This window comes from Eufriesea mexicana, unplaced genomic scaffold (assembly GCF_001483705.2).
Source record: "Eufriesea mexicana isolate 0111107269 unplaced genomic scaffold, ASM148370v2 scaffold863, whole genome shotgun sequence".
Classification (NCBI taxonomy): Eukaryota; Metazoa; Arthropoda; class Insecta; order Hymenoptera; family Apidae; genus Eufriesea; species Eufriesea mexicana.
In genome coordinates, this window is record NW_016909035.1 from 389,301 (window position 1) to 413,395 (window position 24,095).

The 24,095-nt window shown below is 48.0% G+C and overlaps 2 protein-coding genes across 3 annotated transcripts in view; one reads left to right on the plus strand and one right to left on the minus strand.

Annotated features, from left to right (window-relative positions):
* The window catches only part of Atg17 (autophagy-related 17), a 51,433-nt gene extending 34,910 nt beyond the window's left edge, over window positions 1-16,523 (plus strand). The window contains exons 3-9 of one of the 2 annotated variants that reach the window (XM_017899428.1): window positions 9,090-9,378; window positions 9,968-10,910; window positions 10,979-11,196; window positions 11,272-11,896; window positions 12,981-13,721; window positions 13,795-14,817; window positions 14,900-16,523. In XM_017899428.1, the coding sequence (XP_017754917.1) occupies window positions 9,090-9,378; window positions 9,968-10,910; window positions 10,979-11,196; window positions 11,272-11,896; window positions 12,981-13,721; window positions 13,795-14,817; window positions 14,900-15,004 (3,944 nt within the window). In that variant the 3' untranslated portion in view covers window positions 15,005-16,523. The remainder of the gene's footprint in view (window positions 1-9,089; window positions 9,379-9,967; window positions 10,911-10,978; window positions 11,197-11,271; window positions 11,897-12,980; window positions 13,722-13,794; window positions 14,818-14,899) is intronic. The other variant, XM_017899429.1, reaches the window with a different exon arrangement.
* A 4,826-nt stretch (window positions 16,524-21,349) lies between these two features.
* Window positions 21,350-24,095, minus strand: part of LOC108547058 (uncharacterized) — a 28,268-nt gene continuing 25,522 nt past the window's right edge. Inside the window, exons 5-6 of the mRNA XM_017899404.1 lie at window positions 23,117-23,210; window positions 21,350-22,689 (exon numbers count right to left, since the gene is read on the minus strand). Of these exons, the coding sequence (XP_017754893.1) occupies window positions 21,350-22,689; window positions 23,117-23,210 (1,434 nt within the window). The remainder of the gene's footprint in view (window positions 22,690-23,116; window positions 23,211-24,095) is intronic.

The following is a 24,095-nucleotide window of genomic DNA, read 5'->3' on the forward strand; positions in this document are numbered from 1 at the left end:
GTGGACTCGTTGACACGCAACAGCCGCGATAAGGATTATAACCCTCGATCGATTACGCGACTGTCGAAGCTAGATCGGAGTAAAGACAGAAAAGAAGGCTGACCCGTTGAATGAACGGGACGAGACGAAAACGAAAGCAAATCGGGGGTCGTGGAGCGAGCGAGGTGTGAAAGAGTGCAGGGAAGCCAACGAGGAGGACGTAACAAAAGCCTCCACGTTGGCACTCGGCATCGAGCCGGGCCGATATTCTTTATTTAGCTGTCGATAACCAATCGGCCGGGTTTTATTTAGACCCCGATACCATTTCTCCGCGCTTTTCCCCACACAACGATGCTCATTGTTACGAAGAAGTAATCTGGCCAGCGTCGATTATCGCGCCGCTGTTCTCTTCGTTTTCCGGCCGAGAGTTGACAGCGCGCTGCCACCTCGGCGCAACCGCGCGATTGCGCGTGGAAAAATGTTTTTCCCGCCTTTTGCCGCTATCTACCTTTCGGTGCAAGCGCGGGGACGCTGGAAGAACGCCGATGGACGAAACGGAACGTCGAAATGGGCGGAAGTTAGCATCGAACGTTGGGTTATCTCCGATCCGGTCAAGATTCGACGACCAAATCGTTTTATCGCGCCGATTAACTGCTCGCGAATTTATCGCGGTCGATACGATCCTCCTCGCTCCGTGCGTGATCCCGATACCGAGTTATTTATTCGCTTGTTTATTGGGATGAATCTTGGAAATGAAAAATAATCGCGAAGTCTACAGTGGTGCAAGAAAAGTCTGCTAATCCCCATTGTGCGATTTAATTTGAAAAAATTTTTAAAGTTTCTTCGAATTTCGTATTTGTCAAAACGCGTGCAGTGTGATTATAGTCGCATGATTAGTGCGGTTTATAATTATGAGACTTAACTCGACGAATCCTTGCCAAGTTACACTCGTCATTGTAGTGCAAGGGGTTATTAACCAAGACAATACCAAGAGAGAAAACACACCTAATTATAGTGTTCGGAGATTGATGCAATTTTTTAAATTAGTATAATATATATTATATTACATAAGTTATTACTCCGGCCTTCTTAGAAGACTCAAGAAGAAACACCCATCGTATTTACTCGCAATCTAACGGTATATTCGCTCGTATTAATTCTAACAAATTTTTGCTCCTCTTATTATCGGCAAGTGCATGGAAATCCACGCTCTGAGAAAATTAGCGAGTAATTGCAACGATGCAATTAGGAGCATTTAATGATGGAGCATAAAGGGGGAAAAAATTGGGTATTATTACGAATAAAGGAATAAATAATCGTGGAAAGCGTGTAACGAGAAGGATCGCTGTATCGCGTTAGCATGTCAGGGACACGATCCTTCTTCCCTCGCCACCTCCGATTTCGAGCAGGTGAAAAATGGCCGACGCGGAGTAGGGTGGCTCGGGGTGGCTGGAGCTGGCTGTGCAGGAGCCGCGTCGTAAATTATGATCATTTATTGACAGCGGTCGGTGGATACACGGTGGTACCGAGCGTGTGTGATGTATAGGCGCGATATATCAGATACTTGGACCAGGTCCCAGCCTTGAGGGTTTATTCTAGTAACGCGAGGCTTTCCTTTTCAGATCTCGTGCACCACGATCGACGACGTTTGTCTTGCATAATGTCGGAACGAAGGCTCCTCGAGGGATGTGGTCTCGATTTATAAAGCTCGCTGATCCACGTATTCTTTACCCGATTCCTTCGTTTCCTCTCGTCTTCCTGCTCGCCCGATTCCTTCCCGCGGCCATCTCGCGTTTCTAGCATCAGCGAACCGAGTCTAAACGCTGTCAAGACCACCGAAGCGAGTTATCGGCTTCTCGTCTCGCGACTGGTAGTCAGTAGACTGGAGGAAGTCTAAATTCCCGACTAGGTTCGAGAAATAAAAGACACAAGGATGGAATCAGGATAGAAATTAGATTCGGGGTACCACTGACCCGTATTTTCAATCTTCGCATGGACGAATCGCGAGTGGATGGGTCATAATTAGCAAACGGAGATTATACATCGCTATCCACTGACAAAATTCATCATTCCGTCCTAGTTTTTGTGCTTTATTTCTCAGTTTCCCTCGAGAGGAACATACCAAAGCAGCCTAATCGCTGTCAAGACCGTCGAAGCGGGTTATCGGCTTCTCGTCTCGCGACTGGTCGTCGATAGACTGAAGGAAGTCTAAATTCCCGACTAGGTTCGAGAAATAAAAGACACAAGGATGGAATCAGGATAGAAATTAGATTCGGGGTACCACTGACCCGTATTTTCAATCTTCGCATGGACGAATCGCGAGTGGATGGGTCATAATTAGCAAACGGAGATTATACATCGCTATCCACTGACAAAATTCATCATTCCGTCCTAGTTTTTGTGCTTTATTTCTCAGTTTTCCCTCGAGAGGAACATACCAAAGTAGCAGGAATACCAGGTGGCGAAAAAGTAGTATCGCGTGGGAACTTAACGCAGTCGGTTTCGAGGTAACGCGAGAAATTCGTTCTGATCGAGAAAACACGTGGTCTCGCGTTCGTGGGTAAAAGTGGCGAGTTTCACTGGTGGCCAGAGAAAATGGCTAATTTGTACCGCCTTAACGGTCTGCGTGGCCGAGGCTCGAGAGAAGAAAATCTAGGAGAGCGAAACGTAGAGCTAGTTTCGAGCCTACTGTACTCGAATAATTCACCGGAGTCTGACCTTCTCAGACATCGGGGTAAATAAATCCGTCGTTGTTTCGTGCTGCCATTTAGAGTCGCGTGACTTTCGTCACGATCGATGCGATTCGTTGCGGCATTAAACGCGGAAAGGCGTTTCTTTCCCAAAAGTCCAATCTACGATTCGCGTTTTTCCGTGGAAAATGAAAATTATCCTCCGTGTATTATTCCTTCGCTGTCAAAGCTAGATATTCCCGCGAAATCTCGTACGGATAAATGACAGAAATAACGTGACACGTGTGTGTGCCATCGATGGCCTATCGCGAGCCATTTGGCCATACCAAGGAGGAAGAAACGGAGACGAAGAGAGATACGATACCCAAGGAAAATGCGCGCGTTTTCGCGAACGAATCGCGGTTTGGCGATCGACCAAGGGACCCCAGACGACCCACGATTTCTTTCCCCCTTTTCCCCCAGTTGGCTGACCGAGTTTTCACCGCGGATAAGATCGCGGCCCATCGAGCCGGTATGGTTCTTCATTCATGCATCCACGCACTCCCATCTGGTCGCTTGGCAGCGGCTTGACGCAACACGGCCGGCTATCAGCTGTACGAGTGCCGACGACTCGAATGAAACGGCGCTCGCAATCGTCTGGCACGACGCTGCTCGGTGCGTGGCCCGCGACCCATTAACCCTTTAATAAGCCACGATAGATTGCACCGCATTCGCCGTGACGCTCTGCTTAACCGCTTCCACCGGATAGCCCAATATCCAATTACCCGGGTAGCCGCGTCGTTCACGACCCGCTTGATATACGCGCGAGAGGTTATCGGCGATCGGTTGGATAAATAACCCACGATTTCTTCGAAAGTGCCTCGAAAAATTATAAATTCCGGTAATCCCAACGGTGTCGCGAGGAACGGTGTCCCCCCCTTGTGGGATTAAGGGAAAATCGAACGATTTACGGGGACCGATCCCATTTGCGAGCAATGGCGCGCGGATCTTTGGTGAGAATTTTTCCTAAACGATGAAATTCGATCGCCGCGACTTTCCTTTCGATAGACGACTATTTATCTCGGCGAATTTTCGTCGTTTCTTCTTCCTTTTCTGTCATTTTTCCTATTTTCTGTCAATAAACGCATCTCGATTGTTCTGGCAACGACGCGTACTCCGCCGATCGCGTAGGCGTGTGTTTTGCGGTGCGTAGAATGTATAATTAGAAAGGGGAGCATTAGTCCAAGTTAAGATATTCTGGGAATTCAGTGTCGTGCCGTGAAATTCTTGGCCCCTGTTTGCCAGGTTCAACCTGCGCCGGAAGCTTATGCAATTACACGATTAAAAGAGGTCACCCTCGTTATATGCGGCACGAGAGTCGCGGCCGAATTTTCGTCATCTTTGTCCGCCATTTGTATTATCGTAACGTCCACCTGGCCGATAGATGGAGATGCCTTGTCTAGGTGGAAACGTCGATTTTCCCCGTGATCCGACTTCGTCATAGATCAAGACAACAAATTTATTTTTATTAGGATTATGGGTTTTAATTGTAAAATAACTACGATATATATGTATTCTCTTTTGAAATCTTTTATTCCTCAAAAAAAAATATATATTTCTTTCAATGCTTCTCTTGAAAAACCGACCAACTCGCAAGAAAGTGTCAATAGAGTACGTGACGCGGTTCGCTTGAACCCTTAATTTTTATCGAATGTTTATATAAACATTGACTATTTATTGATACCTTATATCCTAGATTGATTTTTGTTTATAACTAGGCTTATCTTGTCAACAATTTTAATTTCTGCCAACGAGGGAAATTATGGGAAATTATTCTATCAGCAACGGAAGTATTATCGCGATCGGTGACTATCGATTTTTCATCGAGCGATCGCGAATCGTCTTCGAGGTTATTTTCCACTCAAATTCCGCGCCGATTGCCTCGCGATCGAGACGGCTTTGGATTTGCAAATGGCCGGGGTCAGACGGTGCCGATCTTCCAACTATTTATCGGAAATATGCATAACGAGCGAAAATATTTGCATCGGCATCGCATTCGAGTCGTCGTCGAGCTCGTTTCGTATTCCGCCTCGTCGGCTCTATGACACGTTCTATTGTCACGCGTGGAAATCGGTCGTAACCGAATTAATAATCGATCGTTGCTGCGTAATACGAAGTCGAGGCCTAATTGCGCGGAGAATGACAGAAAAGTCGCGATCCATGTTTCTCCATGCTCTTTATTCCGCCTCGCGAGTTCGTCCGATTTTCTCATACTCCGATCGATCTCCTCGCGAGTTTCTCGCTTCGTTCCCTATTTTTCGAATTCTTTCTGTTTCTTTTCCTTTTTTCCGGGACGAGGCACCGAAAGGAGCGGCGGCGAGAAGAAGAAGACCGTGGCACGAAGCAGCGCGGTATAAAATCGATACATTGTCCAACAGTTGTGCAACGTATACTCTCAGCCTCGATTTACTCCCCTGTCCCCTCTAGCCGTCTCGTCCCTTTTCTTTTTCGATGTAGCAGCGCTTTTTCTCGTCCGCGAATTTCGGTCAACCGACTAACGGCTGCTCGAGATTCGAAGGACGGTGGATTTCTTCATCGTATTCCCGCCTCTCGCTGATCTCACGTTGCTCCTCCATCGTAGAATGGCAGTGGTTAGCAGACAGGGCCACGAATCTCGTCGAAATCGCGCGATTTTCGACGCTGTATCGACGAAGACCGAGTCTAGACAAACTTGGCTCTCTATAGCTACCGTGTACGTCACTGCGTTAATATTTGCGAGAGAAAAGAGGGACAGGTTGGACAGAGGTTGACAGAGCTGTTCATCGATCACAACTCGTGACGGCTGGCAGCAATAACGCGTGGGATCGCGACAAAATTCCCTGAAAAAGCCCCGAGGTAACCTCGATGAGCACTCGCGAAAGCCTAATCCGCTGTTTATACGCGAGCTAATCGGTGGAAGCAGTCTGTGAACTTTAAATAAAGCGAACTCCTGCCAGCGATTTTCCTCGCTGTCAAAGCGCGTCGGAGTAAACAGTTCCCTTCCATCGGCGTCGAGCGGCCATATTGGTTACTGAAACGGGCCTAACGTGCAACAGGACCCCGTAGTAATTCGCAGGCCCATCTTCGAGTATCATCTTGACAGAATGTAGCTCGCTATCCTTGCAACGCGACACCCGGCACCGATCGCGACTTTCTAGGTGCTGTCAAAGCCTTTCTAGGGAGAGAAGGGTTAGACTGACGGTCGAGAATCGCTCGGGGATGATAACGTTGGTCGTGATGATGTTTATTAAAGCGAAGGTTGTGTTTCTCGGAGGTGGGATCGTAAATAGAACGAAACCTGGACGACCAGGTGCGAGGTGCCACCCCAAATCCAGGCTATGACGTAAGGGTACAGAGATGGCGGAGTCGTGTCCGCGACCTTGAGCTTTTGTCGCGTGCCAAGATTACATTGGCGAAGCTCGATCAATTATACAGCCCGCTCGTGGACACTCTACCCGGTTGACGCTTCGATCCTCGCTGTCAATGCAGCATCAGCTGTGCAGCGAGATCTTCGATCGAAGCATTGGCAAGCAGACTCATACAGAGGTTTCTTTTTCCTTGTTTCAAATGCGTGTAGTATCGTGAGCCTACGGAACCTAATTGGAAATTAAGCAACCATAAAAGGGAAAGCATGTGGGCTAGACAGAAACTAGACTGTTGAAGAGATAAGTTCAGTTATGTGCAAAAATCAATCTAGGATGCAAGGTGTGAATAAATAGTTTTAAGACCTAGGTACCTAGAACGAATGTTTATATAAACATTATATAAGAATTAGGGGTTTAGGCTAACTGCATCATGTATCCTCTTGACACTTTCTTGAAGATAGATGGATAGATAGATAGATAGAAGCACTCAAAGATAGATAAATCTTCCTTGAGTAATAAAAGAATTTAGTTATTTTACAATTATAAACCCATAATCTCGAAATGGATGAGTCTAGAATATTTTTGACGATTGAGAGAGAGAGGGTAGTTTTTAGGAACAATTAAGGCAGCTAGGGACGATCTTCTTGACAGAGTGTTGCGCGAAATTTTATTATTCAGGACTGAATATCACGTATAATTGCCCCACATCTTCCTAATTCGCTTTTCGATTCGTTTCTGAAGGGTAGCTTTCATAGTCGAGCCAAGATCTGTGAAATGAATGGAGTATTACAGAGGTACACAAAAGGGATGGGTGCTCGCGTGGAAATATTATCGCACGATTGAAGTCCACTTTTCCGCGAGTTTGATCATTTGCTTCGATCAACAAAGCCATTGGGGTGGTCCAGACTATCGAAAGTAACCTTCTTGGCCAGTTGCCTGACATGGACGACGTCCAGTGCACAGTGCTCGGTCAATAGTACTCTCTGCTGCTCGCTTTCTTCGGAATAGCCGTGTTGGCAAGCCAGCTGATCGCTGGTTAGACGTTCCAGGCGGTATCCAGTTCCAGCTGTGTACCTCGTATGTAGCCGTGTAAACAATGGCCATTTTAGATCACTCGTGGGAAAGCAATCCGTCACTCTATACGTACTTCCGCGCGGAGAAATTGGCAAAAGTGCGGCGCAAGGACAGGACTGAGAACCCTGGACTCAGTCACGTACGTTCATTCCGTAAATAAATCCCATCAAAGGAAATTTAAAGAAGATATATCAAGCCTCTTTTTATCTCGCATGAGGCTCTTCTTGTCTTGCTTCTCGAGAAATTCAGGCGAGGAAACAGTAGCCAGGAGAAAACGCGTCGTCATCTTCGTGTACACGACCTGTAGTGCATACACGCTCCTCTCGTTTGTTTTTCGCGCCGCTATCGATCCACGGGAATCCGGTTTTACGTTTGCGAGATATAAGGAATACGTTCGTATTTCGTTCCATCCAGGTGCCAAAACACCGACAAATCTGTCTTTTGTTTCGCCAAAAATGCGTGCAAAAATCAGTCTTCACCGAGTAACAGTTGGCAGCAGTTAGGTGTCAAGAATGGTGCGATCTCCTAATAAATATTCGTCAATTAATCCACGAAGATGGCATGGTCGAAGGATAGAGAAGCAGATGAATATTTCGACTTTTCTTTCCGAAAGTCTTCATTTGATTGACAGCTCCTTGGCTCGAAGGGCTGAATACACCTCGACCCATCGTCCCGCCATTGACAGTCCCAAGTATTTTAGACGTAAACAGTCTACGAGACTCTATCCATCGCCTATTTACCTCATCTGTTCCAAAGATTGCTTACAATAGCGTTCCTTTAATTTATAAAAATGTTGTCAATAGGCCGAGGTTCTCGAAATTCTGCCTTCAGTTTGGTCAGTCGAGGAACAACTACACGCGCGTCAATCCTCTGCTCGAGTGAATCGTTATTTGACCGCGAGTCGTTATTTGACTGCAAAATCTGTCCGCGTAATTGGCTGCCATTGTTAATCGACCGGGGATGATCGCTTCGTTGAGGCTACTCCGTAAGTCAGCTTCAGGGAATTATCTCGCGAATCGTACGTGTAGGAGAGGTCAACGGATATCGTCGGAAGGCGAATGGGACAATGTGTTGGGAACAAGGAAACGACCTTGGAACGCTCGTTTGACGGGATCCTCCGACAGGATTCCATTCCGGGGGATAGTCGTTCCCCGACGGTCGTAATTCGCGCAGCTGAATATAGCCATCATCCTTACCTGGCTCGTCCTCGCGATCAAAGTATCCCAACTATATACAGTGTCTGTCCGATGATGGTCGAATTAAATTTCGATTACGGGTATCTCGATCGATAACCGGCTGACTCCGTTGTTGTCTTCCAAGTAAGTCTTTATTTTCGTCACAAACTTGCATGCGAACTTTGAGCGTATCAACGTGACCAAGTACGTGAGACCAAGGATCTTTTAACACTGTGACAGCAAACTGACTACTAGAGGAAGAATAACGCAAGATTTGGGATCATGGCAATATTTACATCCGAATTATTATTAGAAATAGGTGGGCGTTGTCTATAAATCGAAGCTTAAGGGAGGATGATGCAGGGAAAGTGTAAGTCCAAGTGAGCAATAGGGTGAGCAAGAGGTATAAGCATGAGTAAGGGATAAAAAGGGAAAGTTAGCCGGTTTTGAGTTAATCTAATGTACATAGGCAAACACTTACAGATGACTAACCCTTTCACTCCTGAGTTATCGAGTACCAAACCCCCTGTCCCGAATTAATTTAACAAATCGAACAAAATTTCTCTCTCACCCTAAGACGTGCCAAGACACGTCAGAACAGTTGGATTGGATCGATAAAAAATGTTCTAACCTCTAACGCTTTGAAATCCATGGACGTATCACGTCCACAGTGCAGTAGTCGTGTTGAAGCATGACGTCATGCAACGTCTGCAGGAGTGAAAGGGCTAAACAATCACCTAACACCGTTATTGGTAACCACATACGATCGATGGTGATTTGCGTTACAGATGTCGATCTGCAGAGCCAAATAGACGCGTCGCTAGCGATGCCGGCCACTTATCAGACCCTCATCGCCCGTGCCCAATTGGCTCAGCAATGCTGTGGATTGGCGCGGGAGCAGACCAGGATCTGCGAGAGGCTGGTGCACGATCAACACCTTCAGCAACAGGGCTGGGCGGCCGTGGTGGCGAATCTGGAGGACATCACGCAGATGTTCCAGACGCGGGTCGACGTTCTGCAGCAGAGCTTCGCAGTCTACCTGTCGGAGAGGCAACAGCAAATGGAACTGCTGGAAAAGTAAGCGACACCGGGGGGGAAAAGGGGTCGCGAATTGGGATTTTATCGAAGGCGACGACAGATAGAAAAATGGATATGACGAAGTTTCGAAACGGGTTACGTTTGAGGCGCAGGGGCCGCAGATAATTAAGATCGAGCGCAACGTTCAATTAGAGTTAACGATATCATCCGATTTGCATAATCGCGATGTGACGGTGCTCAGGGCGTCGAGGTCCCGAGTTCGCGTCGCTTCCCGTAAGATACGGTTATGGCTGCTTCACGTTGCAAACGACAACTCGACAGCGAGTGTATTTTTCTTAACGACGTTAATTACGCGCCCGATAGATTGTTACGTTCCGCGGAATCGCGCGCGAGTAGCGTGCAGTGTCGCGTGACGTTGAAGAAGTCGAGGAGTTCCAGGGAAACAAAAACGCGATTGCTATGGCGAAGTAATAAAATCGCGGTAAATATATCGGACGACGCATAGCCATCGGACCGATTATTAGCAATTAAGCGAACTTCGAATTACATCCCTGGTTCGCCATAATCGTTACATCTCGTTGAACGGTATTTTATTGAAGATTCTCTAACTGGATTGTCGTTTCCGTAGCTTCTACGCCGACCTGGGCACCCTGGCGAAGATCCCGATCCTGCCCGCGCTGAGAGCTCAGGCGGAAGGTCTGCTGAGTCCGGACGATCAACCCGGACAGTCGGAGAAGGACTCCGAGGGCAGGGACGAGGTTCTCAGCCTGCTTCGATGGATCTCGGCGAAAGACAATCAAAGTAGTTTGGAGCAGGTGGCGGAACAATGTTCGCGGGGTTTGGAACAGTTCGACGAGAGAGTGATGGAGGCGCTGAAGGCCGAGGTGAACGCGGCCATTGACAGCGCGAACAAGCAGGATATGAAGGAGATCAAGGGTCTGGGTGAGAGGCTGTTCGCGTTGGAGCAGCTGATGGCTCAGACCAAGAAGCTGGTCCACGAGCAAGGAGAGCTGGCCCAGGGTTTCCTTCAGAACCAGAGCCGGGCGAACAACCTGGGCGATGCCAGTGTTCTTCCTGATCTCTGCACCTCGCATAGGCGTCAGCTACTGGTGATGCTGCAGAATCACAACAAGCTGCGCGACATTAGGCGTAGGTGCACCAAAGCGAAGGAGGAACTGTCGGTGAACATCTATCATCGCCTGAAATGGATCATGTACGTGGAGAACAAGATGATGGAGGTGGATGGGAAACTGCTCATGTATCACGAGAGCCTGAAACGTTTGAGAAGGCACCTCGAGGTGCTGCAGCAAATCCACCTGGCACCGCAGATGTACATGAACGCCGTGGCAGAGGTAGTCCGAAGGCGAACCTTCTCCCAGGCTTTCCTCGTTTGGGCTAGCAACCTGGCGTGTCAGTTGTTGACAGTTCATAGCGAGGAACTGGCTCGCAGAAGGGAGTTTCAGAGCAAATTTGATGGCCACTTCCTGAATACCCTGTTTCCCGGTCTCGAGGACACGCCACCCCCGTTTGCCACCCAAGCACCGTCGGTTTTTGACAAAGGACTGCCAAAGGTATGTCACACTCGTTCGTGTTTGGTCGTGAAAACGTCAACAGTCTCTGTATGTTCGTAATGTTGCAGTTGACAGTAGAGGATATGGAATCTCTGAGATCGCAGCTACCCGATCTGGCGCTGAACGTCTCGTCGCCAGATTTGAACACTATAACGCAGTTCTTCCTGTCAAAGAGTCTCACCGAGGCTAGCACAGACGGGAACAAGGAGAAGGACAGCAGCTCCATGCGCGTCGACGAGACGACGAAAGAACAGGAACGAACGAGAGCACCGATGTTGTTCGACAGGTATTTCTTGCATGTTCTATCACGAACAAGATTCGCTAGAGGCTATCGCGTAACCGCTGTCATTTGTGATTTTAGGGGTGGTTTCGAATCAGAAACAGACACGGAGGAGTTCGAGAAGATCGGCCAGGGCGCCACGGACTCTAAGCCGGAGTCGTTCGATGGCGCGAAACAAATGCGTCAGAAACAATTGGAGGTTGGTGCCTCGCGAAGCGTCTCCCCCGCTTCCTCGACCTCAACTAACGTATCCCCGCTTAATTCGAAAGTCGCGGACCTGACGAACCGGTCATCCTCCTCGAGCGAGCCTGGATCCTTCCATTTTCCCAGTCTATCCGTCAGCGAGCGTCCTGCTCAGCTGAGTCCGCTAACCGAGTGCGCCGAGAACGGCGAGTCGAGCTGTTTGCTTCATCGCGCTACTGCGAATGGTCTTCCTAAATATCACGAGCTGCCATCGACCACGATGGCCGAGGAACCCAACTCCCTCAGTCCAAATCCTCCCTCTTCCCTGTCACGGTCCGTGATGTGCGACGGCCAGCAGCAACAGCGGCATCAGCTATCCGGTAGTGGCGGTAGCAGTCCCTCCGTTGGAGTAGCCGCTACTGACTTCATGGGTACTGAATTTTACATGGACGAGTCTCTGCCTAGCAGTCTCAGCGAGCATCCCGCCGACGGCCACCACCAGGCTATCGTTTCCCTTCTCCAGGTACTGGACGACTTACAGCTCGCTAACAGACCTTGTAGTCGTAGCCGTAAACGTTCCATTACCGCTAATACGTACCCTCTTTGCCGTCCATTTCCTCCTCCTCTCCTCCATGTACGCGTATACGTGTAGATACGTATACAGACGTACGTCTGACAGTCGTATATACACGTATATGCACGTATACGTACGTTTGCTTACATATTCGATATTAGCATTTCTATTCTGATTCGTGTGTTCCTCGTTTTATTGCCTCCCCCTGTCCTCTGTGTATCATTTTCTACGCCGCCCTCGTATCTGCAACCACCTCCACTTTTCTTTCACACGAACATTTCGAGAAAGCAAACCCTTTACTCGACGTTTTGGTCGCTTACTACCTCGATTTTTATGTCCACTTATTTTTCCTTTCTGTGGTTTCTAGGTACTTTCGTTGTCATTGTCTTTACATTCGCTATCCAGTAAGCTATTAGCGCTGAGTTAATGCAAAGTAATTTTCGAAATCGTGTGGGTATGTATCTTTTGCCTGTCGTAATTCTCTGACCAGTTTGTTCGTTCTGCCTTCTTTTACAGTGCTTGCGTGTATCTTTATTTTCTTCGTTTCTTCCATTTATATTACATTGTATTCTACTTAGTATCCCGCGTGTCGTGCCGTGTCGTGTCGTGTCGTGTGAGTGCGTGTGTTTTAATTTTTTACAGGATAGCTGCCGTCGCACTCGATTCTCCCGATCCCATGACCCCGAAGTACGTTCCTCGAGACATACTCGAAACACGAGTTCGCTTTTCAAAATAGACTGACGACTTCGTTCGAGATTGTTTCGACCGGACCGATTGTTCGCTATACCCATGCTCTCTACCGTCACTCTCATCATCGTCACACACTTGACACCTCTTGGGATCTCTTACTTACAAACTATTTTTCCCCCTATTTTTCCCCCCGCTGACGACATTCATTCTTTTTCCACGCCTGTGAACGATTTTACATTTGATCGTGAAAATAGCTGTTTTCGACGTTCAGTCGAGTTTAGCACAAAAGGAAACGTTCCTTCGCCGATACTCACCGGCACGTCTCTGACGCTCGACGTTTCAGGAGAATCTTGGCAACACGCGCGAGGAAGTAGAAAGGCTTCGCTCCATCTTGAAGACGATGGAGGCTGTGGTGTGCGAGGCATTGCGATCCGTTCGTCAGGAGTTGGCTGTGCTGAGGGACGGGTCGAAGGAGGAGAATGCTGGTTTCTCCAAGATGACAGAGCAAGTACGCGAAGCTCTGTCTCTGTACTCGCAGGAGTGCGATCGTCGTCTCCGAGAGCGCGAGCAGGAGCTCACCGTGGACCACGAGCTCGAGATGGCAGACGTGAAGAAGCTGATTCAGAGTCGGGAGGAAGAGATATGCACGTTGAAACGGAATCTTTTAGAAAGGGAGACGGAGCTGAACGAGCACGAGCGTTTGATGACCACCATGCGTCAGAAGTTGGAGAGCAAGCAAACGGAGATGAGAGATCTGCAGGCGCGCCTGCACCATCAGCTCAAGGAGGCCCTGGACCAGGCTCACGCTGAGAAAGAGTCGGCTGTGAAGAAAGCGAACGACGAGAGATACAGGGAAATAGCATCCATGACGAATTCCGTGACGCAGTGCCAGAAACGGATTCAGAAGCTCGAGGAATCTTTGAACACGGCTCGCAGTGATCAGCAGAGGTTGGTGAAGAAGGCGACCGACAAGTTGCAGATGGAATACAAGGCCGAGCTGCAGTCGATCAGAAGCCGGTTCAAATCGATGGCTGCGTCGAGCATGGAAAGAAGCCCGAGCGACAGCAGCCTCGAGAAGATCGAGGTAAGCGTATTCGATAGTTCCTATGCATCTTTATCTCGACTTGGAAACTAATCTATCGCTGCATTTTCCACAGAGACCGGATTTCATCGAGCTGGCCAGTCACATGTTGGCTCAGGCAACGCAGGATATGAAGCTAGAGAAGTCCGTGGCTCTGCAGGGTCTGGAGGACGAGCGGGCAGATCGCGTTGCCAAGTTGATGTACGAGTTACAATTGGCCTCGTTGGTAATCAAAGAGAAGGATAGAGAGATGGAGGTGTACAGAAAACGGGAAACAGCTTTGACGGATGAGTGCAAATATTATAAGAACGCGATCAGACGTTTGATGGAGTCCGAGAATTATCAGAGCGTCCTCGTAGAGTACAGTCTGCACAAAGAACACAGCGACGAACAGCTGGAGATGAGACAGAGTAGTCTAGAGGAGGTAACGAAGAGCTTGGAGACGGAAAAGGACGAGGTAGAGGTATCCGAGTCGAAGAAGGTACGGCTAGAGGCGAGTAGCGATACGAGCTGCCTGTCCAGGAGACTGGAGCTCCTCGAAAACGAGAACAAGAGGTTAAACGTAGAATTACAATCGCTTCGCGAGAGCAAGGACTTGGTGGAGGCAAAGATCGAGCGTTTAGAGGCGGACAAAGTTCGACTGGAAATCGAGCTGGTGAAAGAACGATCGAGAAATTTCGTTGGTCACACTTCGTCTACGTCCTCGTCGGAGAGTCGCGAGAAAGACATGAACGCTTCTGTGGCGGTGCTGTCGGAACCAGTTAGTCGTCGAGACGCAGCGACCAGTCCAATACCGCAGTATCCTTGCGGCTGCGCCAGGTGTATGACTCAGATTCAATGGAAGGTGAAGGAAACCGCTGAGAAACTGGCAAAGCTAGGCCATATTACCGTGACCAGTTGCAATCCAGAAGATAACGTGCTGGTGTTTTGGGATCCGATCCACGAAACGTACATGCTGTACCAAGAATCGAAGACGCTTTATTTCCTCGATTTGAGTTGCATCGATGGATTGGATCTGAATTCAAGCGCTGACAAGATATCGGCCAATAATCAGACCATTGTCCAGATCGTCGAAAAGCAATTCTGTCATGCTAGAAAGGTAGGGTCATTTTTCTCGGCTGTTGTTTAAATACCTATTTAATTATCGATATTTCTTAACGAGCAATCTGTTTACCTTTTAGTCCGAGAACCGATATCGCGTACCACGTGGCACGAAATTTTACCGAGTGATCGTGAAGACCGTGGACGGTAGCGCAGCCATATTGGCAAGCATCGAACAGGAATAATGGAGCAGCAAGGAGAGAGGAATTCATCGATTCTCCGCTAAATTGATAAGCCCTGTGACCGCGGATCCGCGTCGCGGGGATGAACACCTGTGGCCTTGCACGTGCAGTTCATCCGACACGCGGATCCTTATCATACACATATTCGCGACCATCCGGAAACTCTCGGATCAAGGCCAAAACCTGCCAGAGCCTGTAGACGCATCCTTGAACGTTCACTTACCGAGAAAACACGAAGGTTTTGACGATGAAAAGAGGGGTATGGGTACCTTGACTGAGCACCGCGATTAAATAGGGATCAGAGACGAAAGGATGCGCTGGCGTTTCATTGTGATATAAGTAATTTTTAAACGAGTGAAACATAATTGCCGAATGCTGTGGTGGTTAGCTGTGAAGCGTAACGACGTTTGTATTCCTTTTTCGTTTATTTTTTTTCACACGAGACCGAGCGTGAGAATGAGAGAAAGAGGCAGAGAGTGTATGAGAGAGAGAGAAAGGGAGAGGGCGTAAGGAAGTATAACGAGCAACCGCGAATATATATATATATTATTATTACGAATAATTGAACGTCATCGACGATGATTTCTTTTCTTGTAACTCGATAGGCTGACCGCGTGCAAGGGAGAAGTTAGAGTGCGTAAAAGCGGAAGAGAGAGTTTTTTCATTTTTCATTTTGGATGTACAGACGAAATTCCTTCGTTCTGCGATTCAAACTATTCAAACTACTATTACTATTATTAACTACTACTACTATTACTGCTACTACTACAATTATCTTTGCACCGTGTGAGAACAGTATGACGAGGAGGTGAAGAAAAATCGTAGTAGAGTAAGTTTTACAAACAAACGAGCAAAAACAAAGAAAAAAAAAAAGAATAATTAAGATAGAGCAAAGAAAGGAGGTATAACGAAAATCACGAATGCTTTGTATATGCAAACTACTGTATATTATATATGTGATATATAATATATACATAAACGCGTGTACACGGTTTATCGTGTACCGAATTGGGTACCGAAGCGTGCAATATTCGTGTACGAGAAATATAACACACACAGATAGATACACATACACGCATACATACACGCGCGCGCGCGCACACACACACACACACACATAGGTCCTAAGCTGAATTCTAAGATTTTATAAAACGAAGTAATCGCGTGTCGTTCAATTCTCGTGACGCATCTTTAACATATTAGAGAGTCCGTTTAATTTAGAACAAAAAAGGAAAAAAAAAAGAATTATATATATATATAGAGGAGGAGTAGGCACCGTATTACCTCTCTCCTTTCGTCGACCACACTGTTTCTTCTAACGATTCCGTTTAGGGTGCCTCGTGGTCGATGCACCCCCCAATTTATTCTTCGAATCGCCAGTCTGAACGATCTCGGCGAGCAAATTCGCTGCGCAAAGAATTGGAGGAAAACCACGTGATATTGACAGATATATCTTTACTTTAAAGCGTAACGACGAGAACTTATCCAACGAGAAAGGATTAGATTTCTCTAGCCCTGTCGATCGAACCCGGTGCGAGGCACACTCTTCGTAGGATGAATTTTCTAGATATAAATATATATGTATATATATATACGCATACGTATGCATACGTGAGTCGCATCAAACTCGTACACTCGCGGTACATATACACACACACACACATGGAACACGTATATACATTATATACATATATATATATATATTTTTTTTTTCTATCGTTCAATGTCCAACCTGTTCGAGGTTCACTCGGACGACGATCGAGAGCGAGAAGCGCGAAATACGAGAGACAGAGATCGCTCATAGAATCTTTCAATCATCGATCCTCTCTACCATTTATGTAACCCCCTATTATTCTTCTTATTATTACGATTATTATCATCATTAATATTATCGTTTCTCCTTCGCGACAGTTTCTAGAGACACTCGTAGTATCGTACAATAGCTGTGATCGTTAGGCTCGACGTTTACACTTCTGCGTAAAGTATAGTCGATAATTGAATCTTGAATTCCCAGGGCCGGACGGGCAAACGATAGGGCCCGCTTCCAAAAATCGGTCCACGTGTACACTCTTTTTCCACGCTCTCTTTTCTTTCTTCGTTCATCTTTCTCTTGCCCCCCTCCCCCGACTTTCCCCCCTGCTGCCGAAAAATCGCGAAAGACGCGAAGAAAGGGAGGAAAAGGGAAAGGAGAAAAATTTACGAATAGGCACACGTGCACACGGTGTACCGGAATCGTCGGTTCAACGAAGTGCTTGCTCGCTCGTCGGCCTTAATTTTCCAGTTTCGAGGGGGTTACCCGTGGACAAACACACGTACACACGCGCATACACAGATGCTGATGAGTAAGATAAAGATGAGAAACAGAGGTTCCGAGAGAAACGACACATTTTCTCCCTCGAGTGGCTCGTTTTCGAACGACTCCTCTCTCTCTCTCGTCCATCGAGGACGAGGGAAAGGGGAGAGGAGAAGAGAGAGAATGGAGAGAAAAGAGGAGACAAGTGGACAGAGCAACTGGCGTACGCAGACACGCATGCATGCACAGATTTAGCACGAATTCTATGCGGAATAACATGGCCTCGCCGGTCCTCTTTGTTATCCACGAGTACATTTCCTCCCCGGAAACCAGGCGATCGACGTTCCATCGCGGATGGACGCACCGTGCACGTGGAAATCGCATATCCAGAACCCTGTGCCTAGAAACGACATAACCTCTCTATCGTTTCTCGCCTGGAACACGCGTTCTTGACCCCCGCCGGGGTTCCCCCACTCTGAATCAAAATACAAAGCGGTTATAGAAGTATAGAAGCATTCCACGCGAATGGCTAGATCGTGATAGACTCTCGCGATAGACGATCTAATATTTAGCGAATCCTATAGCGGATCATTGGACGCGTCCACGAGTTGACGAACGATGTCGGGAATTTGTATTAGATATTTAGACAAGCGGTATTTCTACGTGCACGACAGCCGACGACACGCAACCTAACCTAACCTAACCAGCAGGCTGCGCGACGCACGCAGTGGCGCACTCTCCCTCCGCACAATCCCCTCCATTTTGCTTCCACGAAGCTGGTGAACCCTTGGCAACACGACGAGAACGCACCGCTTCGCGAAGGGCACGCGTTTCACGAGTAGTCGAGCGATTCCGCTTGCACGCTTCGATCCACAAGCACGAGCCGATGCCGGAGGAGTATTTAGCTGCAACGTCCTGGGACGGTCACTCGACGCGGCAGCTTATGCTCCGACCTGGCATCCCGAGCTTTATATTCTTCGTCCTTTCTTTTGTCCCTTCCTCCAGAGAACGATCGTCGCGGAAGATCGTTTTCGATCGGTCGCCGAGCGGTTCGAGGAACTAGACGTTAGGTTAGTAATTTTTAAGTTGACTCGAATTCACGCATCTCTCAGACACGAGTTTTAGGATTCCGATGCGTGGTCTATCGGCTACGAACAACGTGACGAACGTTCTTCGGAAGCTTTAAATCGAATACTCGTGAAAGTTGAAGAGAGAATTCTGGAAAAATTCTGTATCTCGATGACCGCAGGAGACTTTGCACTCGCCCGCGCTCTATTTTTAATTTTCTTACCCACTCGGCGATTGCGAAGTTTCCTAAGCGTTCGAATTTCCCGCTCGAATCGCTCAGCGTCCTTCAAGAGATCGAGGAACAGCCGTGATCAGGATCTCTTTGCGCTGCTATGATCACGCCGAGCGACTTTCCACCCTTTTCTACTAGAATTTTATCCCTGTTTCGTTTCCCGCGCGTCCTTTTCCAGGAAACGCTCGAATCCGCGCGGTGATCGAGCGATTTGCGCATCGAGAGTTGGTCCGGTAATCGAAAGCGACGATTCCTTCTGCGTCGCGACGTCGCTTATCTTCTCCCCTTATCCGCTTATCTGTCCGTTTACGACGCGAGACAGTTCGACGACTCGACGAGCACTTAGTTCGACTCCGCGAAACCAGAGGAAGCTTTGACAATTGACAGGATCGTCCTCGCGATCCCACGACGCGTTGCATTTCGTAGATCCGTCGGATCTTCGTCGATCTCGCGTCCCTTGGTCGTGGATCTTTTAATTCCCCAGTTTATCCCGGGTCACGTGCGCGCAAAGACGCATACGATGCACGTTCGAGCTGTTACTTGTCAAATGACATGTCCCGTGACATCGGATAGACTCGCGAGTCGGCTAGCCAGTGCGAATGTGTCTTAATTCGAACGAATCGCGCGTTTCGTGTCCATGACGATCATGTTGGACTAATTATCGTCGATTTCCCTTTTCACATCGATCATTCCGTCGTCCGTCCTCGCGAGATCGGGCTTTGGTCCCTGGAGGGCGCTGGCTCGAGGTCCTGGACGCGGATAGGGGATGAAAGGGTGACGAACGCGCGAGGATCTTAGGAATTTTGTAGGGACACGGGGAATGACGGTGATGCGGATGAGAGAGACGGACTAGAACGTGGAGAGTAAGAGAGAGGGAGAGGGATGACGGAATAGGGAAGGATCGCGGATAAGCTCGGAGAGGAGAGAGGATAGAGAAAATGTGGAGGATAGAGCCGCGTTTTTATTTTTCTAGCGATTCTCTGACGGATAAACGAACGTCGTTTGTCCCCTCCCCCGCCCTTTTTTACCTAGGCGCCTAAAGAGAGCGAGTGAGTATTGTGTGTGTGTGTGTGTGTGTGTGTATGTGTGTGAAAGAGAGAGAGAGAGAGAGAGAGCGAGAAAAAAGAAAAAGGATGAAAAAAAATTACACGATGATGTAAACGTAGATATCGATAGAGTTTGTTTTACGTGTGACGTGTATAGGACAAAATGTAATTCGATATTAATAGTATATTCTTTTTTTTACTGACCAAAATTTATACGCTTAGAAAACGTTTATACACTCTGTGTGAGGCGGTAATCGTAATTCACGTACAAAAATGGAGCGATTAAACGAAAAAAAAAAAAAGAAGAAAAAAAGAGGAAAAAATATGGTTGGGAAAGAGGAAGAAGGGAGATCGGAGGAAAGGAAGGGAGAAAAGAGAGAAAACGAAAGTGACGTAGTGACACGCGAAGGACGCGGAGACGACGGAGAAGACGAGCTATCGGACGATGTCGCGTGACGTGATATTTCTAGCTATTGCTTCTTTCGACGACAGCGCCGTGTGTCTTTTCTTTCCGTTTCTGTTTCACACAGCGTAGGAAGAAAACCGATTCCGTTTGGACGAGAACGTGACGCTGCTCGCCACGCGAATTACACCTCGACGACCACACGGCACACCCATCCCGCGAGACTTTAGCGACCCAACGCCGGGGTTCGACCGCGCACCTGTAGCGACATCGTACATCACACACGTAGCTCTGAGCTGTGGCCGAACCACTGTCAGAATAGCGAACAGAGCAACAAAAGCAACGAGATCCGCGAGCGCGTGAGCTTCGCTCTCGAACGATCCAACGAGCACCCCGATCGCAATCGATCCCGCCAATTGCCCTCCCGTTCTCTTCTTCATCCTCGTCCTCGTTGCCACCTAGTAGCACGCTTCTGCAACTGGACGAGCGGCCATTTTAGAGGCGTCGCTCGCGCACTCTTTTCCTTCGGTAGCTAACACGGTTCTTTCGGCGAGTGAACGAGCAAGGGATGGAAGACAGAGATGGAGGATAGAAGTGTGGTGATCGATTCGTTGATCGTTCGGCGATCCACGTGGCCGGATTCGCACCCGTTTCGTTTCTCATCTCCCGCTGTGCTCGCCGCTTGAGGAAATTAACGTAGGAAATCAACGGACCTCGACGGATCCGGACGTCGAGTGTGACGGTATCAGCGCTTGTTAAAAATGGGACGAAAAGGAAGGAAAACTGAGAAAAATAAAAAAAAAAAGAAATAAATAAACGGACGAATATCGCGCATGTAATCCGAGAAAGTGTAACGCAAAAATAGGTATATGATAATATTACATAATATACATACAATTGTGATCGTGAGAGTATCTGTTGCGAATAAAATAAATTACGAATAAACCACGTGACTCTTTTCCAAGCTACTTCGACTCGCGTGCTTTGAACCCTTCTCTCCATTTCGGGGGGCCCAGTCATGAAGAACGACGGTGCCTCGTGTTAACAAAAATTCCTTTATTTCCTTCATTTAAATAACAGTTTCGAAATTCTCGTAAGGAGACGTCGCCATTATCTCGCTAGCAACCAGTGTCCCTCGAGCGGATCCTCGGGACCGCGGAATGGGCCTTTTAATATCGACAGGGTGGAGAACGCGTCGAGGGGCGGCAAAAACAAAACTGCACGACAGTTCGACGCGCAACGTTCGAGGTGCAACTATCGTATATTTCGTACTTATGATACAAAGGAAGATGGTGGTGGGCCTGGTCTAATGATGGGGAACGTAGCTCTGTGCGTTTTGGGGACAGCCTGGTAGCAAGCTGGACGTGTCTTCCTCCGTGGAGCACAGCATCCCTACGAGGGTGTAGTCTACGAAGGGTGGCAGGTCCAGTTCGCTCACGTCGCCGTAGTTATTCATTCCTGGCTGCGTGTTCACGCCGGTGTTCAGCGCCATCTGAGGTAGCCGCGTGTCCAGCACCTCGCAAGTGTAATGGCAGCGGTCGTTGCTGGGGTAGAAGAATGGTTCCGGGCTGTTCTGCGACGGCATGGTGGTTTCCATGCCGTTCGATTCCGCGAACAGTCTCTCGGTGGAGTCAGGGTTCGTCTCGCGACCGGTATAGTTGTTCTGCAGTCTCTCGTCGAGGACCATCCTGTTGGTATTTTGATCCGGTCGATTGGCTAGTTGGTTCTTCTCCGATTGATCAAAGATCTGACTGTAACCGTCGTAAGAGTAGTGTTTGTTCTCCATGGGACTGCGACTAGGGCGAACAGAATCGACCATTCCGTTCTCCTTCTTAGAATAGACGTTGTAGCTTCCTCTGTCCATTAGTCCTGGCTGGCAGTTTTCTTTGGGGAAGCAATTCACGTCTCTTCTGGAGGGCAGTAAGTCTTCCTTGTGAGCATCAAAGCCTGGGAAGTTGAGACGGTCGTCTTGGTGACTCTGGGCCCAGTAATTGGCCTCGTGATCGTTCTTCGCAGACCCATCCACGAAGTTCTTGTGATTCTGGTGTCGCTGGTAATCCTGGAAGTTTAGTGGATTGTTCAGGTGGTGATTTTGGTTCACCTCCTTGTCGGGAACGAAGTGGTTCACTGGTCTCTTGACGCAGAAGCCATTGGAGTCCTTGTCGGTCTCGAAACCGGGGAACTGCAGCCTGTCGTCCTGAGACATGCTCAGATGACTGCTGCTCGAGTCCTCGCTGAGGAATTGGTTCCAGTAGGCTTGATCCTGGTGCTGTTTCATCTCGTATTTGATGGTACCGCTTCCAAGGTCGAGCAAAGTTGGTGGAGATCTGGCTACTTCTTGAGAGTTCATGGAGAATTCCGGTCTCAAAGGTTGATCCAGCTGGAAGATCTCTTCCGGCTGGAGCAGTTCTCCTGTGAACGGTGGAAAATCAGGGTAGGAGGCTTCCTGTGGCACTTGGTTCGGGAGATTGTAGCCCAAGGCGTTCTCCTGGGGTGGCACGGTGTCTTGGAGCCAGTAGGGGGCGTCGTTCGAGGCCGTTTGTTGGGGATACATGGCCGTCTGATGATGATGAGACTGTTGATAAGCCGAGGCGTTGGTCTGCAGACCACACATGCATTCGAACGGCGGGCAGGAACACGAGTAACCTAAAAGAAGCGAAAATATTATTGTCTCCGAGGAAGGAAAACGTATGCAAATTTTAAGGAGGATATATTACGACTATATCGTCCTTGAGTCCGTTTATCGCTATCGACTTGAAAAATGTCGACGTTTTTCTTAAAAAACGAAACAAAAATTGATTTCAAACGAGTTACGTGCGAATCTGCAATTCAAATTTTCGTAACCCAATGGTAACGCAATCGTAGCGCGATTTGTTGTACCTGTCGCCATCTAGCGGAGACAGTTGGCACCACCGGCGCGAATACGATCGCGGTAAACGTTCCACGCTCCCGAACGAAACGCGAATTTCTTGTAGAAACTTCTCGCAAGAGTTACGAAAATTCGTCTACGTAGTATCCAGTGCGTCGTGAATCGAAGGAAATAGAAGTGCTTAGTGATAAAACAGTCGTTAACCTTTGTCGGGTATCAGTGGTGGTGGTTGCGTCGTCCTTGGCGGTTGCTCGATCGCTTCCGAATTCGGTCTTTTCGTTCCTCGTAGCGACATTAGCTGAAAGAATAGGAGAATTTGTTGGTTAAACGAGTCAAGAGGCCAGAGAAATCAAGGAATCGCTTCCACGAGTGAAATATTACGTCCTGTCAAACCACCTGGCTCGGTGAGTCTCATATATATATATATACTACCGTACGTTAGTCGTACGTGCTCGTACATTTCGAACGTTCGAACATTTCGATCGAATTTTTATCGATAGTATCTATTTATTCCGTTTGAAGTTAAAAACGGCCATGAGGCTCGAACAAATTTTTCCTTATCGATGAAAGACACGACAAAAGTGAATTCAGTGATGGTTGGCGGAAAATTTTGATTTCGGCGTATCGTATCGATGTAATAATATGCGTACGTGTTACTAATGCCGCGCGAGCTACTGCGCACGCTGCTGCGCACGCTGCTGCGCAGGCTGCTGCGCAGACTGCTGCGCGTTGGCACGAGCGGCGGCAATTAATACGTGTTACTAATGCCGCGCGAGCTACTGCGCACGCTGCTGCGCAGGCTGCTGCGCAGACTGCTGCGCGTTGGCACGAGCGGCGGCAATTTGAATACGATTTAAATCAGAAAATGTAAAATATTAGGACGTAGACTGGAAATAATGTTAGAAAACAATATATATCATTCCGTATCTACTTGTTAGAAATGTTAGGAAAATTTTTAGGCTTCGGTTCGTAGATAATCTCGTCACATCGATTAACGTGAACTATCTCGATAAAATCTGTACGACTATTAATACTCCCATGAAAAGAACAGTTTTTCTCTTGATTCGAGTCCAATTTACAATTCAAGTTTTTCAGAATAACGATATTTTCACGTATATGCATATATACATTTCTCTATCTACACCTAACCTCGTTCGCCATCTATCGGCCACCGAAAGCAACT